Source organism: Rana temporaria, chromosome 10 (genome assembly GCF_905171775.1).
Source record: "Rana temporaria chromosome 10, aRanTem1.1, whole genome shotgun sequence".
Lineage (NCBI taxonomy): Eukaryota > Metazoa > Chordata > Amphibia > Anura > Ranidae > Rana > Rana temporaria.
In genome coordinates this window covers 136,187,937-136,206,916 of record NC_053498.1, presented here as the reverse complement: position 1 = coordinate 136,206,916, position 18,980 = coordinate 136,187,937, and the positions used below count along the sequence as shown (strand labels likewise).

General features: G+C 44.0%; 1 protein-coding gene across 2 annotated transcripts; it reads right to left on the bottom strand.

The window, feature by feature from the left end:
• Positions 1-227: 227 nt before the first annotated feature.
• LOC120915659 (DNA fragmentation factor subunit alpha-like) lies at positions 228-17,215 on the bottom strand. Of its 2 annotated transcripts, none has more exons than XM_040326353.1 (4): positions 17,106-17,215; positions 9,378-9,539; positions 2,353-2,477; positions 228-688 (listed from the first exon to the last, which is right to left on the bottom strand). In XM_040326353.1, exons 1-4 carry the CDS (start codon positions 17,122-17,124, stop codon positions 458-460), a joined length of 537 nt encoding a protein of 178 aa, XP_040182287.1. In that variant the 5' UTR covers positions 17,125-17,215; the 3' UTR covers positions 228-457. The 2 variants fall into 2 exon arrangements, with proteins under 2 accessions (XP_040182287.1, XP_040182286.1); XM_040326352.1 differs by lacking the exon at positions 17,106-17,215 and adding an exon at positions 11,193-11,334.
• Between the last annotated feature and the right edge of the window lie 1,765 nt (positions 17,216-18,980).

Sequence of the window (18,980 nt, the reverse complement as noted above, 5' to 3'; positions counted from 1 at the left end):
GGTAAAGGATGCTTATTATGAAAAAAAAAAAATTCCTTTACAACCCCTTTAATTTGTTAGTCAAATACTTAATCTGCTAGTCCGTCCAATACGATTTCTCCTGACTGACAATGCTACTATGCAAAGGTGTCTCCTTTGCTCCTCCATCCAGAATGCAGACACCCTAGGACAGGAGGCGTGTTACTGGCCATATCAATAGGTGGAAATAAAGGAAACAAATTCTAAAAAAGAAAACAAATCTGCACAGCAGTACCTTTTTATTTTTTACAGTGTTCAATGAAGTCTACTATCATCTCCCATTATACATTCCACTGCAGGCTCTCCAGCTTTCCGCCTGAACAGAAATATTGGCAAAGGATAAAAAAACATAAAAAGGGGAATATAGGTAATAAAAAAAAGTCAGCAAAAGTACAAAAATAAGCGTAGTGGTTTCCAGTAAATGTTTACTTCTTACGGTCTAGATATTAGGAGTTTGTAGTTTTCCCCGGAGCTCTTCTTTAACTTGCTTTTTCCTCTGCAGTTTTGGACTGAGCTTTTCTTTTGCAACGTGATATATACTGGATAACAAACTCATGGTGTGCCTTTGTTCTCTAAGCGTCCCTTGTTGCTCCTGACACGATGGCTGGACATTCTGCACATTCCCATTCAGGTCCGGTGGAGATGTCTTTGCATTGTTTGTGCACAAATCCTAGAAAAGTGACTCTGATCATTAATGTGACCCTAATCAATAATATGAGTGATCATTAACATGACTCTAATCACTAAGAGGAATCTAATGTGCCTAATGGAAAAGCAAAGTTACTGTATGATTGTTGTGTTAAAGTGGAACTCCGGCAAGTGTTATATTACCAGGGCTTTGTTTCTCAAACAATAGGTGCTGGAACTCAACCACGAACCCACCCCCCCCCCCCCCCAAAACCTCTGCCCCCACACATACCTAACAAACAGTATGAGGGTCTTAAAGGGGCATTAAATGCCAGCATTGCATTACATACAGGTTGCAGAGTTCAGGAGGGATGCACACATAGTACAGAGTTCAGGAGGGATGCACACAGAGTGAAGAGTTCAGGAGGGATGCACACAGAGTGAAGAGTTCAGGAGGGATGCACACAGAGTGAAGAGTTCAGGAGGGATGCACACAGAGTGAAGAGTTCAGGAGGGATGCACACAGAGTGAAGAGTTCAGGAGGGATGCACACAGAGTGAAGAGTTCAGGAGGGATGCACACAGAGTGAAGAGTTCAGGAGGGATGCACACAGAGTGAAGAGTTCAGGAGGGATGCACACAGAGTGAAGAGTTCAGGAGGGATGCACACAGAGTTCAGGAGGGATGCACACAGAGTGAAGAGTTCAGGAGGGATGCACACAGAGTGCAGAGTTCAGGAGGGATGCACACAGAGTGCAGAGTTCAGGAGGGATGCACACAGAGTGAAGAGTTCAGGAGGGATGCACAAAGAGTGAAGAGTTCAGGAGGGATGCACACAGAGTGCAGAGTTCAGGAGGGATGCACACAGAGTGCAGAGTTCAGGAGAGATGCACACATAGTGCAGAGTTCAGGAGAGATGCACACATAGTGCAGAGTTCAGGAGAGATGCACACAGAGTACAGAGTTCAGGAGGGATGCACACAGAGTACAGAGTTCAGGAGGGATGCACACAGAGTGAAGAGTTCAGGAGGGATGCACACAGAGTGCAGAGTTCAGGAAAGATGCACACAGAGTGCAGAGTTCAGGAAAGATGCACACAGTGCAGAGTTCAGGAAAGATGCACACAGAGTGCAGAGTTCAGGAGGGATGCACACAGAGTGCAGAGTTCAGGAGGGATGCACACAGAGTGAAGAGTTCAGGAGGGATGCACACAGAGTGCAGAGTTCAGGAGGGATGCACACAGAGTGCAGAGTTCAGGAGGGATGCACACAGAGTGAAGAGTTCAGGAGGGATGCACACAGAGTGCAGAGTTCAGGAGGGATGCACACAGAGTGAAGAGTTCAGGAAAGATGCACACAGTGCAGAGTTCAGGAGGGATACACACAGAGTGAAGAGTTCAGGAGGGATGCACACAGAGTTCAGGAAAGATGCACACAGAGTGCAGAGTTCAGGAGGGATGCACACAGAGTGCAGAGTTCAGGAGGGATGCACACAGAGTGCAGAGTTCAGGAGGGATGCACACAGAGTGCAGAGTTCAGGAAAGATGCACACAGAGTGCAGAGTTCAGGAGGGATGCACACAGAGTGCACAGAAGGAGGACATAATCTGTTGTACATACTTGTAGATTACGGCAAAAAGCTTGCTCCCACCAATCAAGGTGATTTAATGTGCATGGTCTGGTCTAGGCACAGGTGCACTTCAAACTTACCGTACTATCAGGTGTGGAATATAGGATGATGCTGGGATAGTTCTCCATGAACTTCTCTGCCACTGGAAGCTCTGTACTGCTCATGTCTTCTGTTGATTCCTGCTCCATCCAACTAGTCCCTCCATCTAAAGAAAGCACAGCAATGCCTTTCAAAAACATACTATTCTACTATACGATTATGGTGCGTTGGGACGTTTTAAAGCGGAGCTCCGCCTAAAAAAAAAAAAAATATTAAAAGCCAGCAGCTACCAATACTGCAGCTGCTGACTTTTAATTAACAGACACTTACCTGTCCAGGGTGCCCGCGATGTCGGCAGCCAAAGCCGATCAATCGCTCAGCTCTCAGCTGCCCCCGCCACCATCCTCGGTGAGGGAATCAGGAAGTGAAGCGTTGCAGCTTCACTTCCCGGTTCCCTTCTGTGCATGTGCGAGTCGCGTTGCGCGTCCTAACTGGTCCCCGCTGTCTTCTGGGACCTATGTGTTTCCCAGAAGACAGCGAGGGGGCAGGAAGGAGCATGACCCCCGCGGGAGTCTATGCCCGAAAGTGGTTGCAAATACCTGTATTATACAGGTATCTGCACCCCTCTCCCCCCTGAAAGGTGCCAAATGTGACACCAGATGGGGGGGGGGGTTCCGAAAAGCGGAGGTTCCATTTTTGTGTGGACCTCGGCTTTAAGGCGTTGGCAGCCCATTGTGTTCAAAGGACTGCCTTAGGCTGGCCATACATGTTCAATTTTCTTCTACAATTTTCTTTTAGATTTACCAAAAAACATATAATTTGAGGTCAAACTTAACAACACTTTCAATCTGTATGCAATCTTATAGATTACAGTACTGTATGTAAAAAATACACACCCCCCTTGTCCCTAGTGGTCTGCCCAGTGTCCTACATGTACTTTTATATAAAAACTGTTCTTTCTGCCTGGAAACTGTAGATTGTCCATAGCAACCAAAAGTGTCCCTTTATGTCAAAAATGGTTTTAGAGCAGCTAGAAAACAGCGATAAAAAATTATAATCACTTGCAGAATTGTGCGATAGCGATTTGTGGGGGAATTCGTCATAAAAAAGTTGAGTTGAGTTGATTACATTATTGAATAATTTTTATTATAATTATATTATTATTTGTTAGAATTATTTATAATTATTAATTATATTATAATTTATAATTTCGTTTTTAAAAAAATGTCATACCCGGGATGCCTATTAGACTCTTGTTTGGTCAGATTTAAGTGAGTTATTCCTAAAAAATTACAGGCCTACAGTATAAAACGCCAAATTTCCTTGCAAATAATGGTACCGCTTTCAGCACCTAAAATCGGAAATAATCATACCGCTAGGGAGGTTAATGCAAAGCCTTTTAACACACGTTAACACACCGCAAAAATGAAAATGGTCTCTTATGCCGCGTATGAATGATCGGAATTCCCGACAACAAAAAAAAAGTGGATTTTTTTTTCAGACGTAATTTTGGCTCAAACTTGTCTTGCATACACACGGTCACACAAATGTTGTTGGAAATTCCGAATGTCAAGAACGCGGTGACGTACAACGCTACAAAGAGCCGAGAAAAATGAAGTTCAGTGATTCCGAACATGCCTAGGATGTTTGTGCATCGGAGTTGCATACAGACGATCGGAATTTCCGACAAGAACTTTTGCCGTTGGAAAATTTGAGAACCAGCCCTCAAATTTTTTCTGTCGGAAATTTCGTCAGAAAATGTCCGATGGGGCCTACACACGGTCGGAATTTCCGGACAAAAGCTCACATGGAACATTTCTTGTCGGAAATTTCGACCGCGTGTACGCGGCATTAGACAACTATCGCCTGGAAAAAATTGCGCCCCCATTGGAAGATTACCCCTCATCTCCTGTTTTGGGGAACAATTCTAAAATGTTGGATTTTCCTTCATTGTCTGTCTTGGTGACGACGATTACCAAGAGTAAACGAGAGGGAGAATTTCCCCAGCTATGATGCAGAAATCAGTATAAACCTGACAGGGGGTCTAACCTTTCTCCATTCTATCTAAAACTAAAAAACAGGTTTGCCTAGAGATACACTTTATAGCTAGGTTCAGACCATTGCATGTCAGGAACGTGCACAAAAATTGCATGCTTTCCCGACATGCAGAGAAAAGCGCTGCACTTTAGCAGACATGCGGCAGTGCCAATAAAGGGGTTGCAATTTTTCACCTCAATGCATTTTCACCTCAATGCATTCCATGCATTAAGGTGCAAAACCTTTTGTAGAGCACCAGCCACCCAGAGCCCCCTTTTACTCACCTCAGCCAAACCGTTCTTGCGCCGGGGACGAGCACACCCCCTCCAGCCGATGTCTCAGGTCCTGATTGGATAGATTGTTAGCAGAGCAGCCATTGGCTTCCGCTGCTGTCAATCAAAGGGCAGAAGATTTAATAGATGGAAAGATGAAAAAATACTCTTTTAAAGCCTCTTTCACACTGGGGCGGTGCATGCGTTGAGGGTAAAGCGCCGCTATTTTTAGTGGTGCGTTACCGTCAATTTTTAGGCGCTATTTGGCCGCTAGCGGGGTGCTTTTACTCCCCGTAGCGGCCAAAAAAAGATTAAAACCACTCGCAAAGCGCCCCTGCAGCCCATTCATTTCAATAGGCAGGAGCGGTGGAGGAGGGGTATAAACACCGCTCCTTCACCCCTCCAAAGATGCTGATAGCAGGACTTTTTTTACTGTCCTGCCTGCGCACCGATCTAGTGTGAAAGCCCTCAGGGCTTTCACACTGGAGTGTGAGAAGCGGCTCTTTCAGGGCGCTATTTTTAACGTTATAGCACCTGCAAAGCGCCTCAGTGTGAAAGGGGTCTAATTTTTCTTTCCTGATGCCCTTCCTTTTTGATCTTGTTATTTTTACAGGGAATGGGGGGAGGTTGCTCTAGCTTTCCCTTACCAGATTTAAACAGGTCCTGTGGGTGGATATAGGGGTGGAGCTATATTACATGTATGCTATAAAAATATTTAAGTACCTTGCGCCACAAAAAAAATGTGTAGAAATTATTGTGAACTACACAAATAATTAATTATATAAAACAGCTGCTACCCCTGACTATGGTAAACGTGCTAGTATAGGTAATAGTGAATATAAGTATAGGGGGCGCTCACGAGCCAAATAGAAATACTATTGAGCAAATAGTGAATACAAAAATATATAATAAAGAAGCACACTAGAGTACTCTAAATTAAGTGAAATGTGACACAAAAAACACAAATCAATGTATCTTTAGTGAAAACACTGGATAAAGCAAAACTGAAACAATAATTAAATCGCAAAGGTTTGATATCAATCAAATTCCTAGCAAGATGTGATGCTTCTGTGCTGAAAAATCTTCTGTAAACAAACGATAGTGAGTAATCCTTAAGCAGATGAGCAAATTACACCCAAAGTGATTCGTAGGTGGGTTCTGCTTACCAGATAATAATGACCCCTAATAAAAAGCAGGTCAAACAGGCTTTTTATTGCTTTTTAAATAAACAGGATTGCACAATTTGGTTCCTTCTAGGGTTGTCCCAATAACGATACTAGTATGCTTCACCCAATACCTGGACAGTCAGGGATGATCGGGGGGAGTTACAAGCACTGATCTCCCTGTATAGATTTCAATACAGCCTGACAGCTTCTCCCCAGACCCCCCCTCCCTCCCTTTTCAAATTTAAACAGTGGTGAATAGTGCTTGTAACTCCCCACAAAACCGCACCGATCACCGCTGACTGTCCCTGTATCCTCCTCCGGTCCCCCCCTCCGTGCTGCTGCTGTCCTCCTCTGCACTCCATGTCTCGTGTCCCCCTCCGTGCTGCTGCTCTCCCCCTCTGCGCTCCGTGTCCCCCTCTGTGCTGCTGCTCTCCCCCTCCGCGCTCCGTGTCCCCCTCCGTGCTCCGTGTCCCCCTCCGTGCTGCCTCTCTTCCCCCCTGCGCTCCGTGTCGCTACTCTCCCCCTCCACGCTCCCTGTCCCCCTCTGTGCTGCTGCTCTCCCCCTCCGCGCTCCGTGTCCCCCTCCGTGCTCCGTGTCCCCCTCCGTGCTGCTGCTCTCCCCCTCCACGCTCCGTGCCGCTGCTCTCCCCCTCCACGCTCCGTGCCGCTGCTCTCCCCCTCCGCGCTCCGTGTCGCTACTCTCCCCCTCCACGCTCCCTGTCCCCCTCTGTGCTGCTGCTCTCCCCCTCCGCGCTCCGTGTCCCCCTCCGTGCTCCGTGTCCCCCTCCGTGCTGCTGCTCTCCCCCTCCACGCTCCGTGCCGCTGCTCTCCCCCTCCACGCTCCGTGCCGCTGCTCTCCCCCTCCGCGCTCCATGTCCCACTCCGTGCTGCTGCTCACCCCCTCCGCACTCAGTGTCCCCCTCCGTGCTGCTACTCTCCCCCTCCGCATTCTGTGTCCCCCTCCGTGCTGCTGCTCTCCCCCACTGCGCTCCGTGTCCCCCTCCGTGCTGCTGCTCTCCCCTCCGCGCTCCGTGTCCCCCTCCATGCTGCTGCTCTCCCCCTCCGCGCTCCGTGTCCCCCTCCATGCTGCTGCTCTCCCCCTCCACGCTCCGTGTCCCCCTCCGTGCTGCTGCTCTCCCCCTCCGCGCTCCGTGTCCCCCTCCATGTCCTCCTCCACTCCCTCTGTCCTCGATCTGTCAGGATGGAGAGCGGAGGTAGGAAGGAGCCGGTAAACTGACTGTCTCTGACTCTGTCCATTCACATAACTGAAACATCGGAACTTGTGTTTACGATGCTTCAGTTTATGAATGGAGAGGAGCCTCTGTCTCCTGTTCATTCATTTTCAGTGCAGCTGAGGCTGCAGAGAAAGGAACTGGGGAATCTGTGTCCTTAGTCTCTTTCCCTGTCTCAAAGGGGAGATGTCAGGGGTCTGGTAAGACCCATGAAATCTCACCAAAGCCCCCCAACAGGGCTAAAAGAAAAGAAAAAAAAATGCAATAAATAGTAAAAAAAATTTAATTGTGAAAAATAATAAAAATAAAAAAACACACTGACACAATCCACCCCCCCCCCCCACAAAAAAAAATAAAGAAAAGAAAGCATTGTAAAAAAAACATAACAAAAAATAGTAAAAAAATAAAATTGTAAAAAAAAAAAATAGACACGTGCCACTGTCACATGACATTAAAAAAAAGAATCGGTAATCGGTATCGGTGAGTGCTTAAAAAAAAAAAGTTTTTTTAAAAAAAAGTGGTGTCAGAACATCCTTAGTTCCTTCTATATATATATTTTACATATCTCATCCATGATCTCTGTCGGAGGAAGGGGTTTCCTTATTTGCTTCTACAGTCTCCATTACTAGCAAGTTTCGCCTCGCCAAGCCTGTTTGACCTGCTTTTTAACTAAAGGGGTCATTATTATCTGGTAAGCAGAACCCACCTTAGGATCACTTTGGGTGTAATTTGCTCAGCTGGTGAAGGATTACGCACTATCATTTGTTTACAGAAGATTTTTCAGCACAGAAGAATCACATCTTGCTAGGGCTTTGATTGATATCACACCTTTGCGATTTCATTATTATGTCAGTTTTGCTTTATCCAGTGTTTTCACTCAAGTCACACTGATTTGTGTTTTTTGTGTCACATTTCATTTTATTTAGAGTACTCTAGTGTGCTTCTTTCTTATAAATTTGTTTATTCACTATTTGCTCAATAGTATTTCCATTTGGCTCGTGAGCGCCCCCTATACTTATATTCACTATTACATGTATGCTGCCATGTATTGGTGTCCAAAAATAAAAATTCCGCTAAGTATTTTCCGTTATTTTGAGTTGTCAGCAACACAGAAATAGAGTGGAGATCTTCCAATGAGGACAGCTGTCTAATGCCGCGTACACACGATCGGAATTTCCGACAACAAAACCGTGGATTTTTTTCCGACTGAATTTTGGCTCAAACTTGTGTTGCATACACACGATCACACAAATGTTGTCGGAACTTCCCGAACGTCAAGAAAGCGGTGACGTACAAATCTATGACGAGCCGAGAAAAATGAAGTTCAATGATTCCGAACATGCGTAGGATTTTTGTGCGTGGGAATTGCATACAGACGATCGGAATTTCCGACAAGAACTTTTGCCGTCGGAAAATTTGAGAGCCAGCTCTCAAATTTTTGCTGTCGGAAATGTCCGATGGGGCCTACACATGATCGGAATTTCCGACCAAAAACTCACATCCAACATTTTTTTGTCAGAAATTTAGATCGTGTGTACGCGGCATAAGTGAAGGTTTGCCTCACTTTGGAGAGATTTCCTCTCACTTCCTGTGGTGCCTAAATGGACAGGAAGTAAGAGAAGGAAAGAGTGGGAAACACTTTTTGAAAGATAAATAATGCATTTTATATACAACTATATAGATCAGACCAAAATGAGGGACAAATGAGGGACAGTCCCTCGAAATCTGGCACAGTTGGCATCTATGCAGAGAGCAATTCACATAATGTAACAACCCAATCAAAATTAGCTCTGAACTGCTACTATGTTTTCCCGAAAATAAGCCCGGGTCTTATATTAATTTTGTCAACGAAAGACATGGTAGGGCTTATTTTCGGGGTAGGTCTTACCATGTAATTTGCTGTCTTCTCCCCCCCTCTCCCTCGCTGCCTGACAGGAATCCCCAGTGTGAACAGAGTTAAAATGCTTGTAAAATCCTATAATCCACTCTATTACAGTAGTATATAATGTACAATGTGTGCGTTTCTGTAATAGAATTGTGCCAAATAGCTGAGCGCTGTACCGCAGGTATTTGGCACAATTATATTACAGAAACGCACACATTGTACATTATAAAATACTGTAATATAGTGGATTATAGGATTCTATAAGCATTTTGAACTAGGGCTTATATTCGGGGTAGGGTTTATATTGCAGCTCTCCCGGAAAATAACGCTAGGTCTTATATTCGGGGTAGATCTTCGGGGAAACACAGTAGTAGTTAAGATTCAGTAGTTACGGAGTGCAGCACTTTGATAGTCATGGCTGACGTGTTGCATTAAAGAGCTCAACAATTCCAAATATGTTGTATTGCCACATACCTGTCTTAGTATTCGCCCACTTTTTGCTTCCTATAAGTGCAATAAATTCAGTGTTCTCGGGCAAGCAGAGGAAGAAGTCATTGCTGTCCACCTTGGTTCCATCCTTTGCCAAAACCAACGAGACCGAAGCTCTTGTGCCGTTCAGATTCAAGACCTGGAGAGCTTTAAAAGACACATGGAGTACATAAAGCATGTATGGTGTACAGTAAGCGTTCTCTCTAAAGTCATGTACATATCTTTCGATATTCCCCATCGCGTGACACAGCTTAGCAAATAGCAGTAGTGTATTGCTGAAATGAATTACCCCCCGTGGCCTTAAAAGGATAGTTCACTTTTACAAAGAAATCTGCCTATGCAGGTAGGAGGTTTTTGTAGATTAAAACAAACTTTGCAGTTCTGACTAAAGATGAATAAAACCCTTGTTATAGTTGTAGGCTATTTACATATCTTATAAAACCTGACTGGAAAACTCCCAGGACCTTTCCCTCCCTTGTCCTTACTATACGTTGGACACTTGTGAGCTTATATTTCCTCTTAAAATATGTGAACCAAAAGAAATGACAGTCAAAGGTTTCATGTATATCGTACTCTACGTGTCTGATGTACCTGTATGGCGATTTGACCAATTTTTGCATTGTCATTTTCTCTTAAATAAAGGATTTATTAAAAATTTTTTTATCAAAGCCCAGAGTGTCCATCAAATCAAAGCCCAGAGTGTCCATCAAATCAAAGTCCAGAGTGTCCATCAAATCAAAGCCCAGAGTGTCCAACAAATCAAAGCCCAGAGTGTCCAACAAATCAAAGCCCAGAGTGTCCATCAAATCAAAGCCCAGAGTGTCCATCAAATCAAAGCCCAGAGTGTCCATCAAATCAAAGCCCAGCGTGTCCATCAAATCAAAGCCCAGAGTGTCCACCAAATCAAAGCCCAGCAGTGTCCATCAAATCAAAGCCCAGTGTGTCCACCAAATCAAAGCCCAGAGTGTCCAACAAATCAAAGCCCAGAGTGTCCAACAAATCAAAGCCCAGAGTGTCCATCAAATCAAAGCCCAGAGTGCCCAACAAATCAAAGCCCAGATTGTCCATCAAATCAAAGCCCAGCAGTGTCCATCAAATCAAAGCCCAGCAGTGTCCATCAAATCAAAGCCCAGAGTGTCCATCAAATCAAAGCCCAGAGTGTCCATCAAATCAAAGCCCAGAGTGTCCATCAAATCAAAGCCCAGAGTGTCCATCAAATCAAAGCCCAGAGTGTCCAACAAATCCAAGCCCAGAGTGTCCATCAAATCAAAGCCCAGAGTGTCCAACAAATCCAAGCCCAGAGTGTCCATCAAATCAAAGCCCAGAGTGTCCAACAAATCAAAGCCCAGAGTGTCCATCAAATCAAAGCCCAGAGTGTCCAACAAATCCAAGCCCAGAGTGTCCATCAAATCAAAGCCCAGAGTGTCCAACAAATCCAAGCCCAGAGTGTCCATCAAATCAAAGCCCAGAGTGTCCAACAAATCAAAGCCCAGAGTGTCCATCAAATCAAAGCCCAGAGTGTCCAACAAATCCAAGCCCAGAGTGTCCATCAAATCAAAGCCCAGAGTGTCCAACAAATCAAAGCCCAGAGTGTCCATCAAATCAAAGCCCAGAGTTTCCATCAAATCAAAGCCCAGAGTGTCCATCAAATCAAAGCCCAGAGTGTCCAACAAATCAAAGCCCAGTGTCCATCAAATCAAAGCCCAGCAGTGTCCCACAACTAATCAAAGTATCCATTTTAGATTTATCATGTAACTTTATTATTTCCTCCACAAACCACACAACCCGCATTCCTCTTACCTTTCTCCATGAACTCCTGCAAGGTCTCCGCTATCACCTCATGCCTCACCTTGCTGCCCCGAACACAGACCACACAATGTTTCATCTTCTCTCTGTACTCAGGCCCAAAAACGAAAGAGTAGAAGCTAAGAAGGAAGTTGTTCACTTTGTATGAAAGCCCCCCGAGGCAGAATCTCAGGAATGCCCCAATAGGCGTCACACAGTGCAGTTAACCCACGTGCTCCCAGGTGGAATTTGTGTTTTCACTTTAAGGGCATGTACAGGTGTGAACTTGGAATACATGGAAAACACAATGCATGCATTTTTAGTGCAGAAAAAAAGCACACAGAACTGCGTCTGGTGGAAACACAGGGATTTAATGCTCTAGGACAATAAAACATGAAAAGTTGCTGAATACTGTTTTATTGACACTATTTCCCTTCTCCTTAGTAGCGGTTATTAACATAATAGCATTCATCAGGTCTTTTTTCTCAGAGAATAGGTTCAGGAACTCGCCCTTCCAGGTCAACTCCCTGCCCCCAACCCCAATGTGCCTGGGGTTTGAGAAGTAAAGCAGTGCCAAATAATGGTAATACGTTAAAGAGGAAGTAAACCCTCTTGGGAAAAAATTTAATAAAAAATTCAACCTGCAAGACAAAGACATAATGAGCTAGTATGCATAGCATACTAGCTCATTATGAATTATTTACATCAGATCGAAGCCCCCGCAGCGGTCCTCGTTCGCCTCTTCCGACGCCGCCATCTCTCCCGGAGTGACTTCCGGGGATCGCGGTTTCCGGCGCTGTGACTGGCCGGAGCTGCGATAAAGTCACTCCCGCGCATGCGTGCAGGTGCCGCCACTATCGTCATGATCGCCGTTAAAAATGGCACGCTCCGTGCGCCTGGGCCCGATGTCTACGGCGCAACCACCACATCTCAGGTAAGCTGCAATACTATCAATTTTTGCTCTTGGGTTTAAATACACTTTTATGTTCAGCTAATCCTACTGCAATGAATTGTTTTGTAATTGTACTTTGTCCTTTTACTTTGCAATGCATTGCACAGACTGTTGACAATTTATAAATCCTGAATGATAGTAAAAATGAAACAAAATAATACAAATAATATAGTCCTAGATGATAATAGATGATACATTTCAAGAGCCAAAAAATGTTGCATCCTCTAGATATTTAAAATATACAGTAATACCCCTGATTGCGAGTAACGCGGTTAACAAGCTTTTCTGAATACGAGCCATTTAAAAAAATAAATAAATCCTGACTCGGTTTACGAATGTTGTCTTGCAACACGTTCCCAAGTGTTTCCGAGCCTCTCCGAGTGTATCTGACCAGCTCCGAACGAGTTTCTGAGCATTTCCGAGTCTCTCTGGCGCCCCCCCCACCTCTGGCCACATGCGGTACTGCATAAAAGAGAAGTCAATGTGGAACTAATTATCTTCATTTCCAATTACTTCTATGGGGAAACTCGCGTTGATATGCAAGTGCTTTGGATTACAATAATTCTCCTGGCTCATAATCAAAGTTTCCACTGTATAAGGAAACTTCCTTCTTCCAATTCAGAAAATCGGTCTAGTGAGGGCTCGTTACACACATTAATACAAGGCTTCGGACAGGCTTTGTTAAAGCTCTCTGAACACCAGTCAAACCTTCTGTCACTAAATAAAATTGTTTACCCTTGCTTGGTGCTTTGATGACCATTTGGTGGGGCTTTGTGGAGCTTCAAGCAAGCTTTGCCATAGACTTCTATAGAGGCTTTGAAGTCACTTTGTATGCATGCGCAGTAGGGAACCAGGCAGTAAAGGCGCAATGCAAAATTCACTGAAAAAAAAAAAAAAAACCTTGTGGGGTCCCCGCCCCATTGCTCTGGATAGAGACAAGTGCACACTATAGAAGGATATGCTATGTTCATATTTCACATCTGAGGTTTACTTTAACCACTTAAGGACCCATTCGCGCCGATATACGTCAGCAGAATGGCACGGCTGGGCACAATCACGTACCTGTATGTGTCTCTTTAAGCCCAGCCAAGGGGGTTGAGAGCGCGCTGCCGGCAGCGCGCTCGCAACCCAGTCCGAAGCTCCGTGACCCGATCGCCGCCAGTGTCCCGCAATCGGTCCCCGGAGCTGAAGAACGGGGAAAGGTGTGTGTAAATGCCTCATGGGATGTATAGATTTACAACAGCTGGAGGGCCGTAGTTTGAGGATCCCTGGTTTAGGCCAATATGTATTCTTCTACATATTTGTTTATATATATATATATATATATATATATATATATATATATATATATATATATATATATATATATATATATATATATATAGAAATAAATGTATAACATTTTTAAATAAATACACAAATAAAAATCATAAATAAATTCAATACTAAGCAACAAAAAACTTTAACCCTTAAAAAAAAAAATAAAAAAAATGAAATAAACGCCCCAAAGCAAAATAAATGATTATTATTAATAATAAATAGTAATTTTTTTTTTATTCGCATTTGGGTGTTTGTTATATTATTGTTAATAATACATTTTTTTTTAAGGTTAATTTAATAATGTATTACATAATAATTTATTTTACTTATTCATGATTTTTAGTCATTTGTGTACTTATTTTTTAATTTATTCATAGATTACTATTTAATTTTATTTTTATTTTTTTATTTGAGCAGAAAAAAAAAAATCTCCAGAACTTGTTTGAGCATCAGGTGACATGGAGTGACGATGTGAACCATCTACGGTATTTTTTTTCCTCCTCCAGTGTTTGAGTTTCTAGCAGACAATCGCTCAGGTGTGAAAGCAGCCGGAACCAGTGAAATATGATAAGTTACAATAGAAAAAAAAAAAAATAACACACACACACACACACACACACAGTAAAACAACATTTATTTTAAGAGACACTTCTTCAAAACAGATAATATGCAGAATATTTTGTACCAGAAAAAAGTCCCTTTAGAGTCGTTGAGTCACCAACACAATGATAGAATCCTGCAACAGTCTGATCTGCTTACAGGTAAAATACAATAGGCAACACTTTAGCATTGAAGAGTCTGTAAACCATAACATTACCAGCGCCATTACCAGGACTGCGGTGATAATGACGCTTTAATAGAGAAGTCATTTCTTACAGTGTGTATAAAATGCATGTATAGTGCATTCTACATGAGGTACCATTCATCCCTATGGAAGAGGAGCTTCCTGTAAATCTAAAGAGAAATTTGAATCAGATGTTCAAAATGATTATGAAACATCTTACACTCGTTTCTTTCACATTTGTAGGAAAAAAATAAAAGTAAAAAAAAGAAGAATTCTACACAACCAAGCTGTAACTTTAGCTCTTAATCCCGGGAGAAAAAAGCAACTTTGTCATTATAAGCCACAACTTGTGATTTTTCTTTTCCTGTGTATTGAAAGCTGTGATCACATACCCAGGTTGTAAACATTGCTTTGGTTACAACCCGTCTGCAGTATGCACTGTGCAGTGTAAAGCGTCTGCAGACCAGGACTAAGAATAAAGAAGGAATTGGGGATCAGAACTCCAGAATTGGCTGTGTGGACTCACAAGGGATGGGCGGGGGGAAGGAGAGGGCGGGGCTTGTCTATATGTATGCGGGGCTGCTTGTTTTTACAAGTTTATGCCCTGGTTCACACTGGGTACGATTTGGAACGATTTGACATGTCAAATCGCATCTCAAATCGGCGGCAATTGTCGGTAATGGCACTGTCCTAATCAGTGCGACGCCGCATCTGCGATTTCAAAAAGTAGTTCCTGTACTACTTTTTGCGATTTCGGGCCGCGATTTACATTAAATTGCGGCCAAAATCGCGGTAAAATCGCGCATTTAACCTTGATTTTGAATTCGCAGCAGTGTGAATTTAGGCTCTGACACATTTCTCCTAGGGTTGCCACCTGTCCAGGATTCACCCGGACAGATCGGGTTTCAGTCCTCCTGAAACCCAGACACAATATTGGGACAGGAATGTGGCTCAGAACAGGGCCCGACAGGAGGGTGAGGGGGCACTATGCACGCTACATTACCGTTTTCTTCGGGGCCCACAAAGGTGTCCCTGATCTATTACAATCCTCTAGTCACTAGTGTCCCCCCTCCAACAAAAATGTAAATGAAAGTGTTCGGGTTTGGCTTGAAGAAAAAGTGGCAACCCCAATTTCTCCAGTGATTTGATTAGTGCCCTTCACAATAGAAATAATCAGTTATATCTTCTGGCTTTAACCCACTTGTCCTCTGTAAGCCCCCCCCCCCCCCCTCTCCCTCATGACCAGGGCATTTTTTTTTTTGCTATTCTGCACTGCGCTACTTTAACTGGTAATTGCTCGATCATGCAACACTGTACCCAAAATTATTTTAAAAGGGGTTGTAAAGGTTTGTTTTTTTAATAGGTTCCTTTAAAGCAGGGGTTCAGCCTAAAAAAACAAAACAAAAAAAACACTGTTCTATCCAGCATACTGCTGACATCAACAGTATGCTAGATTTTTTTTTTCCCCCCTACTTTACTTACCTTTTTTCGTCGTTTTCACCCGGCTTCCGGGTTCTCGCTCCCCCGGGGAGTAGGCGCTCCTAAGCTCTGCATAGATGAGTGACGTGCACGTCATCGGCTTCCGAAAAAATCCGAGTGGGACTCGGCACTTTACAGCGCCTGCGCAGTCAGCTCTACACGGCAGGCGCCGTATAGCGCTGAGACCCTGTCGGATATTTTCGGAAGGAGATAACGCGCACGTCAATCATCTATGCAGAGCACCCCGTCGGGGAACAGGAGCGACACACGCCCACTCCCCGCAAGGAAGAATACACGGATGTGCGGCTGAAGACAGGTAAGTGTACACAAAAAAAAAATTGACAACGCTACAAGCCTTTATTAAGGCTAGAGATAGGTTAGGCAAAAAAACTATTTTAGGGTGAATCCCCGCTTTAAGCTTGTGCATTGTTGGTTCACTAACCTTTTCCTTCGATTTCCCTTCTAAAATGTTTTTTTTCTTTGTCTGAATTTCTCACTTCCTGTTTCTCCTCCTGTAACTTGCCCCCATCATATGGCTGGTGGTTAGTCAGCCAGAACAGCTTACTGAGGAGGAACAGGAAGTGAGAAATTCAGACAAAGAAAAAAAACAACATTTAGAAGGGAAATTGAAGGAAAAGGTAAGTGAACAAACAATGCACTAGCTTAAAGGAACCTATTTAGAAAATTAAAAACAAACCTTTACAACCCCCTTTAAAGGATAAGTGCACTTTAAGACAAAAGGATAAGTTCCCCCTTGGGAACAGGTTACACCGGTTTTTAGGATGGAACATGTTCCCACTGCTGCTCGCCGTTCTCTCCTAAATAGCATAAAAGTGTAGCGCCCATAAGTGAAGTCACAAAATGTAAAACGAAATGACAGTAAATAGCAAATCACATAGCTAAAATGAAAGCCATTTGGCTAAGGCCACTTTCACACTGGGGCGGTGCCAGTGTTAGCGGTAAAGCGGCGCTCGTTTTAGCGGCACGTTGGCACCGCTTTTCGGGCGGTAGCAGGGCACTGTCAACCCTCACCCAAGAAGGGGTTAAAAGTGCCCATGAAGCGAAGCTTCAGAAGAGGTTTCCATTCGTTCTAATGGGCAGGGGCGGTGCATACACTGCCCCAGATATGCTGCTCACAGCACTTTTTTCCCCCCTTCGTGCAAGCGCACTGCCCCTGTGTGAAAGCACTCAGGCTTTCAGACTGGGGTGGCTTGAGAGGCATATTTCAGGCGCCATTTTTTATTGCTAAAACACCTGAAAAACTGCCTCGGTGTGAAAGGGGTCATAAAGTGAATAGTCCATAAAAATAAATACCTTTTGAACAAATAATAGTCCATAGTCTATGTCACCCAATCGAGTGAACCGCCACTAAACAGAAAGATTGCAAACTCACCAGATTCAATGGCTGCCATTACAGCAGCATGGAAGCCTCAAACACATTATGGAGATTCCCCTTGAAACATCCCATTGGATCACTGTCAAAGATAAAGAACCAGATCCAGCTGAAAAAAATAAATAAGCTACCATGCCTATAGGGCAGTGGTTATCAACCCTGTCCTCGGGGCCCACTAACAGGCCAGGCTTTATGTATTACCATGGGGAGATGCAGACTAGAATACTGCAATCACTGAGCAGCAAATTATATCACCTGTGATGTATTATCTTGCAAACCTGGCCTGTTAGTGGGCCCTGCAGGACAGGGTTGATGACCACTGCTATAGGGCATGGTACTGGCATTGACGTCTTCCTGCTGAGCGTTTCCGGGTCGCCAGCAGCAGCCTTATGTGCGTTTTTATGTTAATTGTATTTTTATGTTCTTACTATGTGCTTTTAACCTTTGGAATAAACCCTCCAAACACTATAAAGCCCCGTACACACGATCGGATTTTCCGACAACAAATGTGTGATGGAAGGGTTTTGTTGGATAATCCGACCGTTTGTATGCTCCATCAGACAATTGTTGTCGCAATTTCCGACAACAAACGTTTTATAACATGCTTTCAAATTTTTGACAACAAATGTGTCTTGTCGGATTATCTGATCGTGTGTACACAAGTCCGTTGGATAAAAAAAAAAAAATCCAAAGTACAAACAGGCATGCTCCGAACCAATGCTAACCATAGCACAACATTAGCAGAAGTTGCCCAAAGGTTGGCGCTAAAGAGCTGAAAAACCACGTCGTTTCATGTATGTTGGCTGAAAAAGTTCTGCCGTCTGTATGCATACCAAGTTCACGCCCAACACCCTTCGCACAAAATTCCACGGATTTGTCCGATGGAAATCCGATCGTGTGTACGTGGCTTTAGACTCCCTCTGGGCGAGCTTGTTTCCAGCCGAATCCCCTTCTTTAATCTTTGATGACAGTGATCCAATGAGATGTTTCCAGGGGAATCTCCATAATGTGTTTGAGGCTTCCATGCTGCTGTAATGGCAGCCATTGAATCCGGTGAGTTTGCAATCTTTCCGTTAGTGGAGGTTCACTCGATTGGATAGGATTGCTTTACATGTTTAGAACTAGATTGGTGACATATACTATGGACTATTGTTTGTTCAAAAGGAGATTTCTTCTTCTGGACAGTGGAACCCTCAGATTGCGAGTAACGTGGTTTATAAGCGTTTCGCAATACGAGCCGTTTAAAAAAAAACAAAAACGATTGACTCGCTTTGCGAGCATTGTCTCGCAAGACAAGCAGAATTCAAGCCTCTGGGGTGTACAGTACTGCATTTAACCAGAGGGGCACCAGAGCCGCTCTGAGGCACTCGGTTCTCAAGTGTCTCCAGCGCCCCCCCTGCGCATCTGGCCACATGCAGTACTGCATAGACAAGCAGTGGCTGTGGAACGGATTATCTGAGTTTCCATTATTTTCTATGGGGAAACATGCTTTGATATATGAGTGCTTTGGATTACAGGCATTCTTCTGGAACCAATTATGCTTGTAATCCAAGGTAGTACTGTATTCACTTTTAGCCAAATGGCTTTAATTTTAGCTATGCGATTGCCATTTACTGTCATTTTGAACCTATAACATTTGTGACTTCACTTATGAGTGTATCTTCTTGCCCGTACGGGATATACAGGCACACAGATACATTGACAGATCTGCAGGAGATCTGCTGAGCGATGTTGCAATGCTTTACAGCAGGGATATGCAATTAGCGGACCTCCAGCTGTTGCAAAACTACAAGTCCCATCATGCCTCTGCCTCTGGGTGTCATGCTTGTGGCTGTCAGAGTCCTGCTATGCCTCAAGGGACTTGTAGTTCTGCAA

What these genes read in the sequence shown, in the direction of transcription:
- LOC120915659 (XM_040326352.1), bottom strand. Translation starts at nt 11,277, where the DNA reads ATGAAACATTGTGTGGTCTGTGTTCGGGGCAGCAAGGTGAGGCATGAG. An exon ending in GCAGGAGTTCATGGAGAAAG is followed by an intron (nt 9,540 to 11,192) that starts GTAAGAGGAATG and finishes TGTCTTTTAAAG; the next exon opens with CTCTCCAGGTCTTGAATCTG. An exon ending in GTGGGCGAATACTAAGACAG is followed by an intron (nt 2,478 to 9,377) that starts GTATGTGGCAAT and finishes TGCTTTCTTTAG; the next exon opens with ATGGAGGGACTAGTTGGATG.